The 19,267-nt window shown below is 35.1% G+C and overlaps 1 protein-coding gene across 1 annotated transcript in view; it reads left to right on the forward strand.

Moving 5' to 3' along the window:
* The window catches only part of LOC140742838 (neural cell adhesion molecule 1), a 95,030-nt gene that overhangs the window by 57,309 nt on the left and 18,454 nt on the right, over window positions 1–19,267 (forward strand). The window contains exons 7-9 of the mRNA XM_073073872.1: window positions 9,911–10,041; window positions 13,475–13,634; window positions 18,112–18,273. Of these exons, the coding sequence (XP_072929973.1) occupies window positions 9,911–10,041; window positions 13,475–13,634; window positions 18,112–18,273 (453 nt within the window). The remainder of the gene's footprint in view (window positions 1–9,910; window positions 10,042–13,474; window positions 13,635–18,111; window positions 18,274–19,267) is intronic.

Consider the following 19,267-nt stretch of genomic DNA (forward strand, 5'->3'; position numbering starts at 1 on the left):
ATTCACGTTATTATTAGAGTATTATTAATCAAAAATACTCTTTTGTTTTGTTCATTTGATTTTCAAAAGTGAAATATTTTCCTCAAAACATGTGTTTTAAAAATATGTACTTAACTAACTTCCATAATTTGAATAAACATCATCGGTTTGGATCGCAACTCTATAGAAAGTGGTTGTTTGTTAGCAAAGATCCTAAATTCAAAACATAACATGAAATGGGAAAGTTGAAATGAAACAACTTTACTTCGCAACTGTCGTGCGACCGCTTGTGTGTCACGTCGTCTGCGAGTTATATTTGAAACAACTTTGCAACATTCATGGGACTGTGTGAAGTCTTAAAAGCGTCATCATGTCATATTACATTTCAAACGTTGTAAACAATCATAATGGAATTGATTGATACTAAGTGCCTAAAAATACAGGATAATTGTAGAAATAATAGCTTAGTGGTTTGAAATTTGACCTCTAAATCTGGAAATCCGAGTTTCGACTTCCAGGCACGATCTTTAGAAGTTAAATCTGTATTAGAAATTATTTTTACTATTATTGCTTTAACCGCGAAATAAAATACAAGGAAACCTGTAAGTACGCTTCAAAGATTTTAAATAAGAAATGATTTCTAAGTAGAGGAAGTCAAGCAATTCGTACTTGGAACCACTACGTCGAAATATATACAAAATTCTAAATATTTATTTGTCAAAATCAATGTGTGAATGGCACTATTTTCTTGTATCACTCGAATAATACTGATATGTTATATTTGTACGGAACTTCCGTTGAAGGATTTTCTCTATAGACACACTGTTTTAGTTTTCCTCTTACCTAGAAATTCTAGATGAAAAGTGCAATTAAAGTTACTTACAAGAAAATACGTTTATAGATGTTCAAGTTTATATTTCCTATGGCTTCATTAAGACAAAAACCTAGCCACAAAGATGGTAGAACCCTTTGTGGTTCGACTCAGGAGGTACCACCGCTATTCCTATTTCGGCCTTATAAAGGCAGTGTTAAGCACTGCTATGTTTTGGTTCAAAGGGTGTGTTAAAGCAGACATGCTGTGTGGGATTTTAGTTTTATCTCTCGCATTATGAGCTCGTTTGATACTTTAAAAATATAAAAAGTAAATTCTTCCCCCATTAAAACTTACAGTATTTTCGCAGCTAGGTTCAGAACTTTTACTTTTACAAATATTTTTTACGATTTATCTCAAATTCAACTCCTGCCTTATTTAGCAAAAAAAGAAGTGGAGAGATTTTTGGAACAAGGAATCTACAGGACCTTTTTTAAAAGTTTTAGTAGTTTCAAGCTAACCAGAAAATCTATTTACTTATATCCAAGAATTACTTTAATGTGTGTTTAAGACAACGATTTTCCGCTCAGCAGAACGAACGCAATAAGCAAAGGCATTGTGTACATTTAATTAAATTTGTGCAATAGCACACGTCACCGTTTCTGATTACGCTATAAGTTGAGTTGTTACTCTTAAGTGTTTGTTCAGGAAGTACTTGTTGCCGTTCGTGATTAAGATTGTCAAGATTTTTGTTGTTTTACGTGAATTGTGAAAATAAAACAAGTGTAATATGTATAGAAACTTGGGTTACTGCTGAGGTTTTAGTGCGTTACAAACCCCACACAATCCGGCGTCGCTCCCACGGCGAAGCTTTTTTATGGGGAAACCATAAATATATACCTCGATAAGAAAAAGGAAGGTCTATATGAAGTTAGTTTCAGTACTACATGGGCGGCAGTGACCACTCAGTATTAGGTGGACTGCAAGTTTCTTGTTTCAATCTTAAGAAAAATCTATCGACTATAGTTACGATAACGGAGAGTCGTCCACTATAAAATCCCGCTTAATTTATTTATTAGTATAACCCTGCCGGTGCTCAGGTGAACAGTTATCTCGGGACAGCCGTTGACACTTTATTGGCCATTAAAGACCTATAACGACCCCCGCCCCGCAGAAAGAAACGTACCCCGAATAAACATTTACGATACCGTTTAAATTGTTGCCAAAACGATTCGCGCCGAAAGCAGAGAATTCTCCCCATTCCAAATGCGTTACGGTTCGCCAAGCAGAAGTAAATAGAATTTATTTATATTTGGAAATTAATTTCCTTACTTGTAATAGAGTTGGGCGGCTCTGAACGGAATGACCGGCCCGTTTGAGAAGATTCGCGATTGACTTGAACTTGATGAGTGTTTTGGTCAGTATTACGTAGTAATGAGTTATGTTTAACGAGGGTGCGGCGGGTAATGGTTTTCTACCATATGTATCATTCTTTGTCAGGACCTACGGCTTGACGGATTTTAATATATGAAGTCTCGTTGGATTCTTCCGTTGTAGGAGTGACAAAGGCAGAAGGATATTTGCTTTAATAATAAGTCTCTAGTTAAGCGATAGAAGTAGCTGTAAATAAAGTCATTGATTAAGTTAGATTGCCTCGTAAAATAAGTTAGTTAAACTACTTCTTTTAAACAAAAATGGGTATGGCAATACCACAACAGTGCACCCAGGAAGAAATATGTATCAAGAAATATGCCTGTAAATTAATTGAAAAGAAAGTCACTCTACGCGACTAATTGATGTGACACATCTATGTACCTACTTTAATATAATTTAAACTAATTAGAGAAATAATAAAAGTCGATGAACATTAATCGCACAACTACAACAACGTATTTCTAACACACATACGAGTATAGAACATACTCGTACCATTTCGTCACTAATTATATGTTAATTTAATTTAAATATATTTTGCTACTATTACACAATCGGGTTCCGTAGGACCATTTCAAAGGAAAATATGTCCGCTAGTATCAGATCGTAAACATGCTGTTAAGCTTAGTTTAATCCTCGTGTCATGTGACCTCCAGCGTTGAACGGTTACCCACTCGGAATTACGTCCGGTGTTAACTGTTGATTTTAGACCGAGAAGCTAACCGGCTTTTAATTATGTTTTGGACAATAGCATATGTAAAGTTGTCTCAATTGCATGTAGATGCATATTGAAAGAAGAATGTTTTGGAGATAGGTATGGAAGAAACAGAATGTTTTGCCTGCCAAAGATCGGTGTTTCACAATTTCTGTATATTGGTAAGTGTCAAATTTTAATCGTTGGTAAAAATTGGATGGATTGATTAATAACAACAAGTGTTAGTTAAGTTACGTCCGGAGTTAAATTTAAGTTCTAGTCGTCAAGCTAACTAGCCTTTAATTATGTTTTGGACAACCCTCGGATATGTAAAGTTGCCTCAATTTCATGGAGATTTGTATAGAAATAACAGAATGTTTTGCCTCCCAAAGATCGATGCATGACAAATTCTGCCTATTTGTAATTGACAAATTTCGAGCGTTGCTTCATTCCCTTCACAAAATTGGGATTCATAGAACCAGTTTTAGTTTAACAAAGGAAAATATGTTAAGCTTAGTTTAATCCTCGTGTCATGTGACCTCGAGCGTTGAACGGTTACCCACTCGGAATTACGTCCGGTGTTAACTGTTGATTTTAGACCGACAAGCTAACGGGCTTTTAATTATGTTTTGGACAATAGCATATGTAAAGTTGTCTCAATTGCATGGAGATGCATATTGAAAGAAGAATGTTTTGGAGATAGGTACGGAAAAAAACAGAATAGTTTGCCTACCAAAGGTCGATGCTTGACAATTTCTGCCTATTGGTAATTGTCAAATTTTCATAGTTGGTAAGCAAAAATTGGACAGGTTGATTATTAATAACTGATGTAAATTAGGCTACGTTTAGCGTTACTTGTTGATTTTAGTCCACGAAGCTAATCAGATTTTTAATTATGTTTCGAACAACCCTCGTATATGTCTCAATCGTACGGAATTAGATATTGCAAAATTAACTGTAACAACTATTAACAACACAGGGAGAGGTGTGACATTATCACTTCAGGTGTCGAACCAAAAAAGGATATACCATTTTCTTTAATTTTAAGAAAACATATGCGGAAAAATGTTAAAAATCTGTAAATTCTGATATCTTTCTACTACGAATATAAATAACTATGTATATTCCTACACAGTAAAAAGGCATTTGGTGATAGTTTACCCAACTAAGTCGTGACGAACTAATTCCATGTAATTCACCGCACCGTCTACGAGATCTCCTGAGACGGCGGATTAATTTGGCTTTGTCCGTCGTACCGACTTGTCCGACACAGAACCGGTTAAACCATGACGGACATATCTTGCTACAATAATAAATTAAGTAAATAAATGAAATTCGTTCTTCTTAAAGTCAATTACAGGTGCGTGCCACTCCTAAGGACTACGACAGTTACTTCATTTGCGTTTAGCAGAATAAAGATAATTATTTTAACTTGATATATATGATCACGTCAATTTATTTCTATTACCAATAACAGAGAAATCAGGAATGTATTTTAAGACGTTACTATCAAGTAGAGAACCACACAGAATTCTAACACATTAGTGGTTTACCCAACTAAGTTGTGACGAACTAATTCCGTGTAATTCGGTCGTGGCCGCGGCGCGTCGCTCGCCGAATCTCAGGAGACGGAGAATTAATTTAGCGTTGGCCGTCTTACTGACTTATGTAACACAGAACCGGTTAAGCGGACGTGACGGATGGAACTGGCTCGAAGAATATACTATACGAATTAAATAAAATTAAAGTGTACGTGTGTGATTTAACTTTATTGTATTATTAATCATATTTTTTGTAAATTTAATCAGCATTCAACGTTTTGACATCACTTATTACTTCAATTTACATCTATAATTAATTCCAGAAAACGAAAGCTCTGCCTGAAGACCTATAAATCATAAGGTATGGCAGTGGCTCCATCGCAGTGAAACCACACAGGATTCTAACACATTAATGATAGTTTACTAAACTAAGTTGTGACGAACTAATTCCGTGTAATTCGGTCGTGGTCGCGACTGTCGCTCGCCGAATTTCCGGAGACGGAGGATTAATTTAGCTTCGTCCGTCGTACTGACTTGTGTGACACAGAACCGGTTAACCGGACGTGATAGTCTTTATGTCTTTCAAGAACAAATTAAATTAATATAATTAAATAAATTTATTTAATAAAAAAAATTAAACAAAAAATTTGCGTCGATCGCAGATTTTAAGATGTTTTCTTAGTTCGTGTTTGCACAAGAGTTAAATGTGTAAATGTGTTTTATTTTTTTTTTTCTTCAAAGTTTAAAGAATATTTTTTACTAGAAAATATTTACAGATGCTGCTTGAAAATTGAATAAACCTTACCAATAGCACTATTGCGCACGCGATAGAGCTCTTGAAAGAAGTTGTAGCTCGTTTGACAATATTTATATTCCTACCATATAGACCAATAGTTAAAATGTATAAATATATCCGAATACATTACTTATATTAATGTACTGATTATTTTTGAGATTATATTTCATTAATAAATAAAAGTATAAAATTTAAGTTCACAAAGCCTTAGCTTAGCTTTTATCTTAGCCTTAAAAACAAAATATATTCAATACGGCTATGATCATTCACTATCGTCACTCATATTGTTTGTTTTGTTTGTCCGTCACTCCCACCTTTTATTCCTCCGTCCGTCTAATCTTCCGTCCGTTCATCAGTTCAACTGTCAATTCGTCAAGAGATCTATTACTGCCAATGTCTCAGTACCTACACAACCTAAAACCTCATATCTGACATAGCAACACATCTTTCCACAAACGCAAACTTTGCGAACAGTAAGCTAATTTATTACAACATTCTTGTTTTCAGAATTCTATTCCCGTAGCATTTGTACAGACAGTTTATTCACTAACTTGGTACAGAATAATTCCGCGTAACTCAGCACGAGGGCTCGCGACACAGCTTCAACTCCCCGTGACGTCATCTGAGGGATTAATTAGGCTTTGTGCTTCTTATTGTCGTCTTACCCCGTCTGGTAAGATTTCAAAGGAAAAACACGAAAGGAAAGAGGTTGATTCAACTTGTCCTTGTCTCAGTTTGTCCCGGTTTTTATTCTTTTCCAAAAAATGGGTGGTTTTTCTGAATTTGGTTGAAGTATCTGTCTGCTTTTTATGTTATAGGTAACAAGTAAAATATTTTCAAAATTAAGAAACCCGATGCGTAAATGGATCATATTCGCCGCGTCGTTATAATTTAATGACGCCAAGAGACAACTAAATCAAATAATAATTCTGATTATTCAAATTTGTTTAATTTTAAATGTCACTTACACTTAGGCTACCCTATACTAATCTAACGACACCTCATGTGATAAAATCATTAAGCTGTATTACCTATATGACCATAGTAAAAAAAATCGCTTACGAAAAGAAATACTAACGAACATAACGCAGCCGAAAAACAAAATCCTCGTCTCCGTCGGATAATAAGGCTATAAAATATGTAGCTTAATAGTAGTTACAAAACTATTGTTATACATTTTCTAGCTTCTATATACTCGCTCTCAATAGAACATGTCCATTAGATTCTAAGAAACTCCAAATTAATAATAAGTATTAGGTAAGTTGTTCTAGGTAAGGTAAGGTTATAAGCCAGTAATCCATTTGACAACTGTTCTAGAGGTTATTTAATATATGACTGGAATATAATATTTCTAGAATAGGAATTAATTACTATACTTATGCTAGTTAGGCTTAAACTTTATTCTGTTTCAGAATTTTATAAGCGGCTTATAGGTTTTGATTTGTGTCGCCGAATATAACGAGTTATTAAAATTAATGAATAAACGACTCAATCATTTTAATTATAAGTATTCTATACATACAACACTATAGTAAACAATATTCCTTACCTATATATATATTTTATAATAACTTTAATAAATACAGTATTACAACAACATTTTAATTAAATAATTATGTTGAAGGTTTTATTAGTATTTATGATTAATGTATTTTGTAGAAAACACATACTAGGAAATAAAGTCTATTGAATGTGTAAAGTAACAAACAAATCTGTTTGAAGGTGGTAGAACCCTGTGTGGTTCGACTCCGGCGGCATCACCGTCACACCTATTTCTACCCATTAACAGTAATGTTAAGCGCCGCTGTGTTCTAGTTTGAAGGGTGTGGTAAGGGAGATATATGCGCATCTATGGCCGACCTCAGGAAGGAATGTCTAATCCTATCTGGGGTTGATAACAGATGTCCATGGGCAGCAGTAGCCACTTACCATCAGGTGGACTGCATGCTCGTCTGCTACTCCTATATTATAAAAAAAAAACATAATATCAAATAGAGTACCTATAATTCTATTGACTCGAAAATATTACTTTAATATTTTAGTATGCCGTACATTAGCATTATAAATTTAAATTGATATAACAAATGTATGGTAATAAGTAGTGTTATTTATTTCACGCCAAAATGAATTTGTTTCGAGACATTTTAGTATTTGAACGTTTATATCTCAAAGACAATATTCGGGTAATATTCCCAAAGGCATATCAACAACATAGTTACATTTGTATGTTACATAATTAGTGAGGCGGAATCGTGTTTCAAAGACGTTCTTGTCTATTTCGGGATAAAGTGACATTTAGTCCTGAAGTAGGTAAATCTTGAATCTTCAAGGACTCAAACACAAATGTTTTATTAACTTATGATTTTTAAATGCAAATGAAGTATCGGTGAGCCTTGCAATCCATTTGACGATAAATAGTTATTAACAGTCATTAAAATCAATCCCAGACACGATTTTAATTTCTATCTAAGATCGAGCATAGATACTTGGCCAATTTGTCTACTTCAGACGTTTACATGGATTTGCTACATGTAATTGTTTCTCCTGCCGTACACTTAACCAAAACACACCGGCACTTGATAGTATTCTATGAGGGAGTCTTTATATTAAAAAGAAATAACCATCTACATTATTCATAGGATACTACTGAGGTAGGCTTCTGATGTAGCTCAGTTGTTATTTAGTTATACTGTATAGTTTTACACTTGTAGGTACGCATACACAACACACACATGCAATATAAAACGCAGAATTAAATTTTATTTTGTAGTATTTCAGTTCTCGTTCTAAGTTTTTTTTTATAATATATGAGTAGCAGACGAGCATGCAGTCCACCTGATGGTTAGTGGCTACTGCTGCCCATGGACATCTGAAATACACCTCAGATAGGATTAGATATTCCTACCTGAGGTCGGCCACAGATGCGCCGCTACCCCTGCGGACTAAGCTAGAACGCCTCGGAAAAATATGTCTCCCTTACCACACCCTTCAAACTAGATCACAGTAGCGCTTAACACTGCTGTTATGAGGCAGAAATAGGTGTGGCGGTGGTGCCGCCAGGATCGCACCACAAAGGGTTCTAGCACCTTTAAAAATCTAATATTTTCAAGTTCCGACACAATCCGCTAGGGGCGCTGATTGGAAATAGTATAGGCCAATACGTAAACAAATACCGAAACAGTCATATTTGTCGACACGTAAAAACTCATAGTAGGGGTACTGGGCACAGATCTCCTCTCAGAATGAAAATAATTAGGTCATTGTCCACCGTGATGGCCAACGTACCTCTGATTTTTGAAAACAATGTTCACGTATCAGAAATTAATTAGCACAGGAAAACATCGCGAGGAAAGTTACATATCTGAAAGATTAAATAAATAAATGGTACTCAAATTTTACATGAAATCTACCAATATGCACTTGGCCAGCGCGGTGGGTTACGGCCAAATCCTTCTCATTCTGAGAGGAGACCCGTGCCCAGCAGTGGGACATTAAAGGGTTGATGATGATAATGGCGAGCAAAACGTTCAAAAACTTTTATATTGTCACCTTTTCAAATACACACACCGTACGTTTAATTATCATGCATAATCAATAACAGATTTCATAACGCTATTAAGATACCTATATTGCCCTATATTGCCGTTATTAGAACTGATTCCGAGAAAACCCCAAGTGAAATTTCACTTAAGTAATTTAATATAATGGAATTTCGACCTAAACCCAACTTTGGGTAGAGACGTTCTCTTTGAGTTTTAATTGTTTGGAGAATCTTGGATGGCTCCAACGTTTTGACAGCCAAGTAATGTAATTTCGGCGTATGACTATCATAATACTTAAATGGAATTTGGGACATTGATTGCTATTAGCTTACGGGTTGCTACTTGACTTTTAACACTTATTTTCGAAAACTTTACACGACAAACTATACACGTTAGATGAAGCAGTATTTGGAGGTCTAAGTCTAAACTGATATAAAGCTGAAAAGATTGTTTGTTTGTTTTGTACTTATTAGCGGGACACAGCTAGTAAATTTATATGGTTTGTATCTTAGTCTTCAGAGACAGCAAAGCAGTATTATATGAGTAATATTTTAAAAGTATTTTTTTTGAAAGCTCCAATCATTTATTACTAAAAAAAAAAAGATTTTAATAGAAAAATACTTATTAGTAGCCCATTTCAGGATATTTTTTTTCGAACGGTTCAATAAAGCCTCTGATGCATGGTACATAAATTAAATGGATTCTTTAAATCTAAGCTATCCAACTATATCTACATTCTTCCCGATCTGGCAGACGTGGCAGAGCGGTCACCATACCGGTCTGACGCGCAGAAGATCGCGGGTTCGAATCCCGGCCAGGCAGATATCAACGATGAATTTAATTTTCTGTTTGCAGGTCTGGGTCTTTGTGTATTTGACTATGTATATGTCTGTGACACCCTACGAATAGGCAATATTTTAGGGCTGTGAGTGTAGAAAGCGTTGAGTGCATAAAGCGTCTCATAAAAAAAATGTATCGTTAAGTGTATTAAGATGTTTACCGGAATAAATGTTTTCTTTCTTTCTTTGTTTCCTTCTTTCTTAAACTATAACTATAACTACATAAATATAACTAAATAAGCAAAAGTATGTTATCAATGTTTTTTGCTTCCAGATCCACCAGTAGTATCACTATCACTAGGAAGCACGTTAAACCCCCACGACATCAAGGAAGGGGATGACGTATACTTCGAGTGCTCGGTGCGAGCAAACCCGAGGGAACATCGTATATCGTGGTATCATAATGTAAGTAGTTTTTTGTGAAATTCCAAAAAGGTGCGATGTTGATTATCTTACACTACTTATTATTATTGCAATGCGCTAGTTAGGGAAATACGGCCTATAATCGACGGGTCCGCGGCTCGATTCCCAAGCACGAACTTTAGCCAAGTGCAAATTGGTAGACTTCACACACCTTTGAGAACTCTCTTCTAAGGACTGTCAAGAGTGTAAGTTTCCCTTAATTAATGTGTATAATACGAACATAATTCAAAAATCAAAGGCGTACCTGCTATTCAAAAAGGGATTCCCGGCAGGTTTTCAACCACAACGCTACTACTTTCTATTTCCAATAAACGTATTTCTTACTACATCAGCAAGTATGAAGGTGGTAGAACCCTTTGTGGTTCGACTCCGGCGGCACCACCGCCACACCTATTTCTACCTAATCACAGCAGTGTTAGGCGCTGCTGTGTTCCGGTTTGAAGGGTGTGGTAAGGGAGACAGACTTTTCCGATGCGTTCCAGCTTAGTCCTCAGGGGTAGCGGCGCATCTGTGGCCGACCTCAGGTAGGAATATCTAATCCTATCTGGGGTTGATTACAGATGTCCATGGGCGGCAGTAGCCACTTACCATCAGGTGGAGTGCATGCTCGTCTGCTACCCTTATATTATAAAAAAAAAGTAGCAAGATAGTATTCAATAATTTCTAGTCTCATTCTTCTCAGGCGAAACCTCGGTAACGGGGATTAGAAAAGGAGGTGAAACATTCAATACCGCCCTTAATGAAGTCTACAAATTAATCTCTAACTTAAGACGCCTGCCTAGAAATGATCATGTTATCAATTTAGGGCTGAAAGTTGACAGGAAAGCTTTGCGGCGAGCTAGATTGCCGGCATTTCTTCAAAGCTTTGAAAGTCCTAGTCCTTAGCTTAACGACGAATACCAAAATTAATTCTTCTCATTTGTAAATGTATAAAAATAAAAAGGTATTTTTGGTTATACAATTAATTAAACTTCAAATTTTTATCGCTTTTTCCTTTACTCGCTATTTCAGTATATTTGCTTATTACAGTTTAGGCCTATTCAAGTCATTATTTGTTTTCTTTTTCTATATTCTCCTTTGTACGATTTATTTTTGTTTATATACATTTTATATTATTTGTTTTTTCCCTCACGCGCTTAAAATCCAGCTTATTATTTTTTATAGTATGGAAATCTGTAATCAATCCTAGATAAGATAAGTTCTATCTGAGTTCAACTACAGATGCTACTCCCTAAATCCTAAACCCTCCTGAGGACTAAGTTGGAATGCCTCAGATAAATATATCTGCCTAAACACACACTTCATATTAGAACACAGCAGCGCTGAAAACTGCTGTCATTAGTCACAAATAGGTATGGCAGTGTCTTCAGAGTCGAACCACAAAGGGTTCTATTTGCGGATATAATTTAGACGTATCATTTAATTTAATGAAAACACTAAAATGCCAATTCAGTAACACACAGGTATTATGTAACAACGTAGTAAATACACCAGTTCCTATATAAGTTGTGGACTACCTATATGTCTACACTTGACATGCCTCCCTAACGATGCTTCTTGACAAACGCCTTCAATTACAATTATGGAATATTCACCGATTATATTCACACTTGAGCGAACTTAAGGTTATGTAAACAGTGATAAGCGAAAGCAATACTAAGCATTTGCTTCTTACTCGAATGGTAAGTTGAGTCGAATGTTAAGTGTTAACTACTGATATTACGAAGCAATAGGGTAGATTTTTTTAAACACCTTAAAGAACAAATAATTTACTAAATATAGAAATTAAAAATATATCGTTTACATTTTTTCATTTAAAATACTGTTCTTCCTTACGAAAGGTATAAACTGAACCCTCGGTGCATCTTTAGGCTATGATCTTTAGCCTTTAATAGCTAAAGCAACTGGTATCTTCGTAATTATTAAAGAAGTGGTTAATGCGATTTTCAAAGGTTGCTCGGGATAGACTAGACTATTGTAATCGAAGTCTTCTTGAAGGTAGTAATGTATAAATATAGTTACATATACGGTACAGAGTAACGATATTACAATTACACGTAGTAGGTACACACTAGTGATTAGAGGTATTATAACTATTCCCGTTATTAAACTGTTCTTGCTGAAGTCTCCGACCAGAATGTCGCTCTGATAACTCGAGCGTCGCCATGATATCATCCCCACTTGACATCCCCACTGCATCTATGTTTGAACTGTAGTAATCAAATGAGTGACTTATTATTTTAAAGTAGTAATATAAAAATGCGATATCGTTAATATTCAAGCTTCGTATTAACGATGATAACACTATAGATTTTCAAATAAAATATAGTGCCGCTCGTGAGTTGCCCAAACAACAAAATGATGCCTAAACGACAAGATTATGTGACTACTTAGTAGTTTAAGTGACAAGATGGTAGCTTATCCTTAAGTTATTTGAAATCGTAAAAAGTATCCGCTCATCTCATCGTTACCGCTACCGCTCGTCGCTCACCGCGTCCAAAGGCGTGTCGTCAACATGACACGGTTTCGTGACCTCCATCGTGATTCACACGAACATGAAACTCACGAACACAATCTACATAATGTTGCTTATACCATAAATAATGTAATGAATGAATCTGCCTTAATATAATAAGTCCTATTAATTTATGTTACTGTCACAGAGTAATCAAGTTTACTGCTGCCGACAATTCCCGTATTTATGTCTTCGTAATTCGTCGTGAAATCCCGTTTTCCTTTAATGTCATTTAGCTGAGCGTCAATCTTACTAGTTACTTAAATAATTACCGCTTTGTTAGTGAGTTTCTGAGAAACAAAATCGCAATTTATATTTACGTATTTATATTACGTGGATTAGGCTATTTCGAAGAATTCTCTTGACTTTTGTTGGTAGTTTCCGACACGTTTATTGGAGAAACCTACCTAAGAGGTCTTTTACAGTTTCAAGTATCAAATGAAACTTTAGTAATTCAAGGTTTTATAGCAGAACATTTGATAGTTATTTGAGTTCAAAGATCCTTCACGATCTTCAATGAACGTTTAATTAAGAACAGTAGAGCCTTAGATTGGATTGTATGATTAAGATGAGTAGTTTAAATTTAATTAAACTATATTGCCCTGAAAGGATTTGTTACCTTGACAATTTTATGCTAAATTTAACTACTCGTATTTGTATTCTTCGTAATATTTTAGCTGGTATCATTTTATTTTAAAATTATGTTATTATGTCACAAAATAATCATTTTATTTACTTAAATACTTCTATAGACCGATTCATAATTAGATGTCCTAAAATGTTGATAAAGCAAATGCCCTATCAAAAAAATTGTTGAGTTTGTCAAAGTTATTTTATAAAAATATTGACAATTTCTGCTCTATCTACTTAATCTTTTTGTAACAAGTTGTTATATTTTAGGACAAACCAGTACTACACAACGTGGTGTCAGGAGTCATAGTGAGTACCAAGTCGCTGGTGCTGCAGAAGGTGACCAGGGACCACGGCGGCGACTACTCCTGTAGAGCTACCAACGCTTTGGGTGAAACCGCTAGCCAGGCGACCCATCTTAGCATACAATGTAAGTGTAATATTTATTTGTATTTTAAAACCAGTGTGATGCGTCGATGTGTTCTAATTTGAATGTAGATAATAAGCACGCAGTCAATCTGATAGTAAGTGGTCACCGCCCAAGGATATAATAAACAACTCAAATCAAATATTTTTTTTATTCAGAATAGTTTTATTACAGAGCACTTTTTGAATGTCAATACATCTACCAACACTTCACAAGGTGTTTCGTTATGGAGAAGAAGTGGCGGAAAAAAACTCCATAACACACATCTCTTTTAAAATTTTAATGTTTTTTACAATGGCAACTTAACCTAATGGTCCATAATTATGAAGCTGGAGCTACTCCAGACTACACCGTTTACTACTCGTACACTACTCCTGAGTACTAAAATGATTGCCTCTTATGTAAGTCAATTCGGCTACGGGAACCTTTTGAGTGGCCGACCTGAATAGGGAAGCAATGTCCACTTAGGTAGATGGTATATTAAAGTTAGTGCACTTACTTGCTACCAACCCTTAACACATTACGGATACTTTGAACTGAGTAACCCGTACTTCCTACCTTAAGTTGCCGTCAAATTAATTAGATTTCATAAAATATTTTTAAAATATATTTTTACTTTAAATTTACAAATTTTGCAAATGTCGAGCACAGGGAATACCATTTCGTATTTCGGAAGAGTTATTTATTTAAAACAGCTCTACTAAAATGAGATTCATTTATAAAAACTGAAATTACCTTAAATTTTTTGCGAATACGTAAGTACTCACTCTTAATCCGATAGAATGTTTAAATATTAAAACAGGTCGACTCTGAAAATGGTAAAATAATTTAAGTCTAATAAACTAAAACGCCGGCCAGGGTAAATATTTTACTCTTAGATATTTTTCACGTTTCCGAACTAACGAGAGTGCAAGCTGATTTTGAGTAGTCACTGCTACCCATCACCTTAATTTCTTTTAAGGTTTCGTGGATCTAATGAAAAAATTGAGCTTAGTGACTCTCGTGTCCACTAATGTGCCTAATATATGGAAATATTTTTTAATAAACCCATTTTACTTATCAATATTTATTTTTCGTAACTACGAAAGAAATTATATTATCCACATATTAAATGTCTAGTAAAGTTAATGTTACATTCTCGAAACTGTAAAGCATCCACAATGACTTAAGAACAAGCAAATATTTAAATATATTTTCCGGTGAATACCACAAGTACCTACACCCCCCCCCCCCCGCATTTATCATGAAATCGCATTGTAAAGTAAAACACTAACTAATAACGTATAACCTAAGCTGGTGGATTAAAAAATAAGAAATTTTGCAATGTTCCTTATATAATATAGTTGAAAATGGAGAAAACATTTTTGAAAATTTCGCCCTTAAGGAGCCCTAATAAAGAACAAATAAGGAATGACAGCATGTATAAGAGTGTATATAACGTCCTTCGACTTTCCCGACTTCGAACAAATTCACGGACAGAAGCTAGTCTTAATTAAAACTTTAAATTAGTAAAAGGTAACGCCGACAAGCGCAGATAATAAGCAAGTTAGATACTTAAGTAGTCAAAGGCTCTGTGTTTAACAAATATCTCCCTATAAACTTTCTTAGTCCAAATGGTGACTCTCTAAAGATGTCCATTGGGAATAGCTACGCAATGCAGAGGGTTCGATTCCCGAAAAGGCCGGCAATACATATAAGTTAAGTAATTATTTATGTAGGCGATGATACTTATGTATGAATATCATAGAGACAAAAGCGATAATTATGTTATAAGAAGTCGCATTACCTTGCCATGTTATTCTGGTAAAGTATGCTAAAAACCGAGTTGTAACTGAGGAATTACAAAAAAAATCCATGTCCGGTACTATGACATGAAAAGCCAGACAGATTTTATTTATACTAAGAACTTTACGATTGCCTTACATATATGATATAACTATCATTTATTCATTACTTATAAAAAAAAAATATCGTATTTATAAATAACATATAGAAACCAGGTTAGATTTATAGGTTCCGTTCCAAATTCTAGTCAATAACATAAATGTATTTTTAAGGCACTAAAGTACAGCAAAGTAAGTATTAATAAAGATGTAAAGTACCTACGCACATGTCCAACATCCCATTGAAAGTTAGATAATGGATCCCTTAACAGTTCTTGAGCGTTACCTACATCGTTTATTCTCATATATTCGATACTTTCCACAACGAAATAAAGCCCATAAAACCTTAATAGCCTAAAGGAGTCCTTCCCTTCGGAATAAAATAGGCAGATAAAAATAAAACGCCCCAATAAGTAAATTTGTAGCGAAGATTGCTTTCCTAATTCGAAATTGGACGAGTCTTTTTGTTCTATTATCAACAGAATGCTAATAAATTTTATTTCATCTCCGGAGAGATCTCTAATCGTTTCAGACTTCGGAATCAATCATTCCCCGAACACCCCTAACGAAGATTTGTAACAGTCAACGGGGTGAAATGGAGAAAATCTATTAAAAGACGAATCATTTGTTTTTCTGACAGACATGAAGAAATAAATAAAATATAACGTGTTTGGTTTCGGCCTACTCGCTAGTGATATATTGCTGAGCAAAATTTCGGCTAGGGTTCTCGTACTTGAGCCATCTCGGCCAATAGCCTACTTTAGTAGGTCGGCGTTAGTAAATATCCGTTGCGGAGTTCGCTTAGCTATTTGTGTGAGTTATTGAAGTATCGAAAATGCATCAATCAATATCGGGAGCGAACTATCATATCCTCAAGGAATTCGCTAACGAACAATAATGAACGCTCCGAATAGATTAACTTCTGTTTGCGAACTGTTGTGAATTCCAAAGGGAGGGAATCACTACGGGGCATCAATCATGAGGGTAGGAGCGAAGATTTACGTGGTTGACGCCGACCAGCGAACGACGACAAATGTACGCTTTGTTCGATCCCTATTTGTCACCTCGCTCTCCTTTGTACCATTCAGTTGCGGATTATTTGTTTGCGCCTTATTGATCTTTGTGTAGCTACAAATCACTCACTTAGAGAAGCGGTGAATTAAGCTTTACTGTTAGCGACTTACTAATTTGGTACACATTAGTTTATTACATTTCATATTCCGAAGCAATTCTTGCAAGATTAACGCTGGAAAATATTTGAATATTAACTTTTTAAATTTACTAGTAGCTCACGTAGTTATAGTAGCTCAAGAAAATGTAGCCAATAGTAGGCTAGCAAAACTACTCGGCTTCTATTTAGTAGCTAAAAGTAAATACATAGCATACAACGTCATAAACGAATTTTTTTTGACTCGTCGGTTGCTCAGACCGCAAATTAGTCGCCCAAGCGGCAGTGGCTTATGCAATTGCAGAGTAGCTTAAACGACAAGATGGTTTAACGCAACAATCATTCTAGATACTAACCAATGGGCAGCCTTAATGAAAATCGAAGGCACCGTGGCACAGATACCTAATGGCGCAGATAGATACCTAAATTAAAAGTTGCGCCAGCTGTGGGCGATAAAATTTATATATCGCCTAACTTCTGTTATGATTTAACTATTACTTTTGCTTGAGCAACTCATAGCCTTTATGATTTAATAGTAGTCTCGCAAAACTACTCGGCGACAATTTAGTAGCTTACAAAGAAATAAATGGCTTTTTTTTTGACTCGTCGGTCGCTCAAACAGGCAATGGTTTATGCAACTGCGGAGTACTTAAACGACAAGATTCTACGCAACTATCGTTCTAGATACTAGTCAATGGGTCTTAATGAAAATCTTAAGCACCGTGGCGCAGTGTAAGTAGATACCTAAATGAATCACAGTTGTTGGCTGCGCCGGCAGAGGGGGAACAGTTGGACGATAAAATTTATATATCGCCTAACTTCTGTTATGATTTAACGAACTGAATTCGGGCTCTCTTTCAACTCGCAGTTAATTATCACATCCCTTTTAAGTAAATGAAACGCTGTATTTTAGCGTGATTACAGCGTACGTATCATGAATAGGTATATGAGACAATTATGCGTATTTAGACAGTAATAAGTGAGGATTATGTTACCGCCTGTTAAGAGAAATGTTATTATGGAAAGTAAATATGATGAAGTTAATTTACTTATTGTATATATTGCAAAAGTGAGGCTAGGTTAGTAATAAATGCTTTGAATAGACTTTAGACAAATCTCGACCATATACGTTTGCTATTATTATTAAAAGACCATTTATTATAATTTTAATTACAACTACACAAATACAAAAATTAGGCTACTAAATCAAGTATCGTAGGATATTAGGTATATCATAGGTATTTGAGTATAATATTTTTTTACCTTTTAATTCAATGTTCCATCGTTCTAAAGTTTAATAACGCCAGCAAAAGAGAAAAAAGAGAAATATAGAAGTGGTCTAATTTTATTTTCTGCTAATATATTAAGTGATAATTCATTATGGTTTATGCTTCATTATTTGTAAAAAAATGTTTCTTTTTCAAAACAGATGCACCAGTATGCGCGCATTCAACCCCACAAGTACTAGGCGCGCAGTTGGACGAAGCGTTGCGCGTCCGATGCTCCGTCACCGCCAACCCACCTGACGTCACGTTCTTTTGGCAGTTCAACAACAGTGGCGAGAGCTTAGACGTCTCACCTACTAAGTTTGGTAAGATATACTAAGTAATTTATTTTACAAGCTTTTATTTAGCTTAAGTTGTTTATTGGCAGCAGTGGCAGTGATAGCCTAGTGGTTAAGAAACTTGGCCTCCCGATCGAGGGGTCCAAGGTTCAAATCCCAGGCCTCTAATTTTTCAAAGTTATGTGTGTATTAGAAATGAATTATCACTTGCTAAACGGTGATGGAAAACATCGTGAGGAAACCTGCATACCTGAGAGATTTATAAAAATAAATCTTAAAAGTATGTGAAGTCTACCGATACGCACTTGGCCAGCGCGGTGGACTACGGCCTAATCCTTCTTATTCTAAGAGAAGACCCGCGCCCAGCAGTGGGACAATAATGGGTTGTTGATGATGATGAAGTTGTTTATTCATATGTATGCTAAAATGAAATCTTGCATCTGAATTTTAAACCCTATCGATTGGGCTAAGATTTTGCATGCATGTTTGGTTTGGACGACATGGTTAGTTTAGTGACGTCATTGAAATCCAATATTACGGTCGCTCCAGTTTGGCGGACCAATTATACCCGTTATACATAAAGGAGCTATCTAAGAGGAAATTTTTTTTATTATTTGAAATGTATTATTTAGTAGATAAGTATTATATAGTAAAAAAGATCGTGATGACTAATTCCGTACCACGCGTGAATATTTTAATATGTCGATCTACTGTAAATATATTTATGTACATTATTTTGTTTTAGTCATAATAAACATTAGGATTGTTTAATAATTTTAATTTATAGGGTGAATAAGTAAGTTAACGGGTCTTTGATTACCGTACATACACAACTTGTCAAATTTTAAAATAACCCTCTCACCAAAGAATAGAAATAGCTGCAATGAATATTGTGCATTTTCGACTTATTAACTTATTCACGCGTGGTACGGAATTAATGTTAACAGATTCCTATAACCGAACGAAAATAGAACAGGAATCCTGTCAAAGGTCAATTATAAATACCTTTCGGCCTCTGAGA

The sequence above is a fragment of the Epargyreus clarus genome, unplaced genomic scaffold, assembly GCF_041222505.1.
Source record: "Epargyreus clarus isolate Ecla_fem2 unplaced genomic scaffold, WU_Ecla_fem_2.2 ptg000006l, whole genome shotgun sequence".
Classification (NCBI taxonomy): domain Eukaryota; kingdom Metazoa; phylum Arthropoda; class Insecta; order Lepidoptera; family Hesperiidae; genus Epargyreus; species Epargyreus clarus.